Here is a 3,647-nt window from a genome sequence, read left to right on the forward strand (position 1 = left end):
CAGCCTTCCATCTCTCAAATTCGTCACACTACCGCTCCTCAACTCTGACAGTTTCATTGTTTGTGACATATCCACAGGACGCCCAAGATCTTTTGTTCCTGAAAAACATAGACGCTCTGTATTCGACCACTTCCACTCACTTTCTCATCCCAGCATGGCGACTGCCAAACTTGTGTCACAAAGATACGTTTGGCCAAATATGCAAAAGGAGATACGCACTTGGGCCAAGCAATGTCTTGACTGTCAGAAGAGCAAGATTCACCGACACACCATTTCTCCAACTGGTGTTTTTCAGCTTCCCGACTCACGCTCTCAAAATGTACACATTGACTTGGTTGGATCCTTGCCCTCATCCAGAGGTTTCACACACATGCTCACTTGTGTCGACCGTTTCACACGCTGGCCTATGGCCATTCCGATCAACGACACCTCTGCCAAAAACGTTGCTAGAACGTTTGTCGATAGCTGAATTGCTACATTCGGTGTACTCGCTACCATTACCACTGACTGAAGTCCACAATTTACGTCAACACTTTTTCATGACCTCAAAAGGCTACTTGGTACGAATCAATTCCGAACAACAGCATACCATCCGGCTGCCAACTGTATGGTCGAACGCTTTCATCGACAACTTAAGGCATCGCTGATAGCCTCCTCTAGCACACACTGGTCAAAACGCCTCTTACTCATTCTTCTCAATGTACGCAATACTGTTAAAGAAGACTTGGGCTGCACAGCCGCTGAACTCGTCTTCGGCACTACCTTACGTCTTCCAGGTAAAATGATAGTCGACTCGGCAACAACTGGTGAAACGGACCCTAATTCCTACGCTTCCCGGCTTCGCCAATACATGCGTGATATCGGTCCTTCACCTACTCGACAAACTTGCAAACCTACCCATGTACATCACGACCTTGATACATGTGACTATGTTTTTGTGCGCGTCGATGCGGTCAGAAAGCCCTTACAACCGCCATACGAAGGGCCTTTCAGAGTCATTTCTCGGAAAGACAAAACTTTTGTCATTGATCGTAACGGCCGCAAAGACACTGTTAGCATCGATCGACTAAAAGTTGCTTACATGCACACTCGACCAACCTCTGATGATGAGCATACTACGACCCCCTCCGTTACACAACCAAACAGTCACACGATCCCTCCTTCGACCAGTGCCACCACCAATACCACACACACACCATCACTCACAAGATCTGGTCGACAATGCAAACTTCCTGTTCGTTTCAAAGACTAACTGTCGTGACGCATTTCCTTTTCGAGCGTCTTGCTCACCCATTTGACGCTCTAGGGGGGGAGTTCTGTAGCACTTGTAAACTGCTCTTTTTCATGCTCAGTATCATCTTCTTTTTTCCCATCATTACCAGTCACATCGCTGTACAAAAGTTTGTTTTACTGAAATACAACCGCTACCGCCCGCGCGTTGGCTCCAACGTGACTTTGAGACTTCTGCTGAGTGACTGTTGTTGTGACCGCCGGTTAGCTATATCTGACCGCTGCTAATACTAAACGTGAACAAACATTTCAGCTACAAACGCTGGACTAATATATTCACGCTTGTGGAATAATATTTCGATCACCGGAGATCTGGGATACCAGGAAGATAGAACTATTCTTTGTGTGGTGGTTCAACGGAATACGGAACTACGGAATCTCCTATTTTGAACTGTGAGTCAAGAATTACTTGGATTTTTCTCCTTGTGACTTTGTATCTGGCTTACATCAGTAATTTGTTCAGTTCACTAGAGACTCCATAGGGCCGTTAACCACTACACACTCCCTCTAACAGGCGCAGTAGCGACAACTCGATGTGTGTACACACAGCTTCTTATCCAGTTCTTCTGCTATAATAGTGATGCCTGGCGTGAATGTTTAGACCAAATTTCTGGGTACGTATGACATTGGTAGATGTCGCTAAAACACCGGTGGCGTTAAGATAAATGAACGTGCGTCTATCTTTTTCACTTACCCAAACTTGAAATTTGGTGACTGCCACAAAATGCACGACTTGGGAGTCTCATAGTCATGATATTCATCGTTCTTTACCCAGTAGATTTATTTCGTTTTATCGTGCACCTTTTTTCAAATTTTAACTACTTATGTCATACCCTTCAGATGTCCCGGTTCATTTTTTTCAATGATGGACAACTTTCTCATAATTTTAACGATCTGCCTCGGCCGGTGATCCTCAGTTCGTACTTAAAGTAGCTGCCTGACTGGGACATGTCAGCTTTGTGCCATCTGGAATAGAAATATGAGCCTACAACACGTGTGATCGAGAAATGTTTTTTTAGCACCGTTTTCCCTATTTGTCCTGTGTGCCAGAGTAAGACGGACACTCATAGAAGTGGTGAAAAACATTCTTGCGCGCATGTACCTTACTGAATCTTGTTGTTTTCCCTGTCCAATCTTCCATCGTGACATATCCCGGGACATTAAACCATCGTTTATTACTTCCGCTATATGTCCACCTTGAAAACTTTCTCTTCTCCAAATGATCTAAATAGCGTTCCGTAAACTATGGTCATTGGATGCACAAACCCTCGCATCTCTTGGCATGTTAAACACATTACATTGCATCACGATTTTCTCTCCGATAAATCCTCTGGTCTCTACAGTCTTGTTAGGATACGAGATAACACGGCCAGTATAGGCTGACGGTGTCTCGTCCAAAATGGACACATCTGGGGTCACTTCCCTCTCATAGCCTCTTGAAGCTAAAAATGAAAAAATGAAAAACTACGAAAGAACCTACCGGGAATAGTACTTGTTGCCAAAATCCATATGAAAATATTCAACGCACAGGTATCTAGAAGACTTGCAACTGTTCTTGGCGTGTTATTGGACAATGAAGATGATAAAAGCATGCCACTACTTTTGAAATTCAATCAGACGGGCTAAAAATATTTAGTTACTCGTAATGGAGGACTAATCTGAGATAATAACCATTTATCCGGAGCGCTATGGTTTTTAAATACGCACTATTTACACGAGTTTTAAGGTCATCAATATCTTCAGTTCAAGTGTTTTAGTTGAACCCAACCGTGGTACTCGGGATGTTGGATAGGAGCACAAAAACTCGTGTAATTTGCGATTCCCATACACTTTATATACTCTGATGTCATTCACGCTTGTTTGAGGTGGTCTCAGTGTATGCATTATAGATGAATTTATCCAACCAAAACGGGCCTGGGCTTAACCGACACCCAAAACGACGACAGGCTGTCACGTGGCATGCTTCCGCATTTCCGTGTTCTAAACCATTACCCATCGCTTGATATCCAGTAATAGTGGCTTCAGACATTCTGACAGATTGGATGACTACTTTTCCACCAAACCGCTCGCTACAATAATTGCTATGCTTTACCAGCATTAACTGGGAGACAGCCTCAAATTATGACGCGCTGCCGAGGCTGCGGTGCAGGCTGAAAGTGCTTGCATGGAAGTTTTAGATGGTCTGAAAAATTTTGACTCATCCAAACATATGGAATAATGAAGTGGCTGGGCAAACAACAAATATCTCAGTTCTAAACGTCGCACCGACGATGTGCAAAAAGATTTACCCATAAAAGACCTGAAGCGTTCGATCTGAAGCGATCTCATGGGAACTTCTGGATGCACGGGATGATTCG

General features: G+C 44.0%; 1 protein-coding gene across 1 annotated transcript in view; it reads right to left on the reverse strand.

The window, feature by feature from the left end:
• The window catches only part of T265_04820 (hypothetical protein), a gene marked incomplete at both ends in the record, with an annotated part of 41,937 nt that extends 39,138 nt beyond the window's left edge, over positions 1–2,799 (reverse strand). The window contains 3 exons of the mRNA XM_009169666.1: positions 2,393–2,514; positions 2,557–2,725; positions 2,771–2,799. Coding sequence (XP_009167930.1) covers positions 2,393–2,514; positions 2,557–2,725; positions 2,771–2,799 — 320 coding nt within the window. The remainder of the gene's footprint in view (positions 1–2,392; positions 2,515–2,556; positions 2,726–2,770) is intronic.
• Positions 2,800–3,647: the final 848 nt, after the last annotated feature.

Source organism: Opisthorchis viverrini, assembly GCF_000715545.1.
Source record: "Opisthorchis viverrini unplaced genomic scaffold opera_v5_85, whole genome shotgun sequence".
NCBI classification, from domain to species: domain Eukaryota; kingdom Metazoa; phylum Platyhelminthes; class Trematoda; order Opisthorchiida; family Opisthorchiidae; genus Opisthorchis; species Opisthorchis viverrini.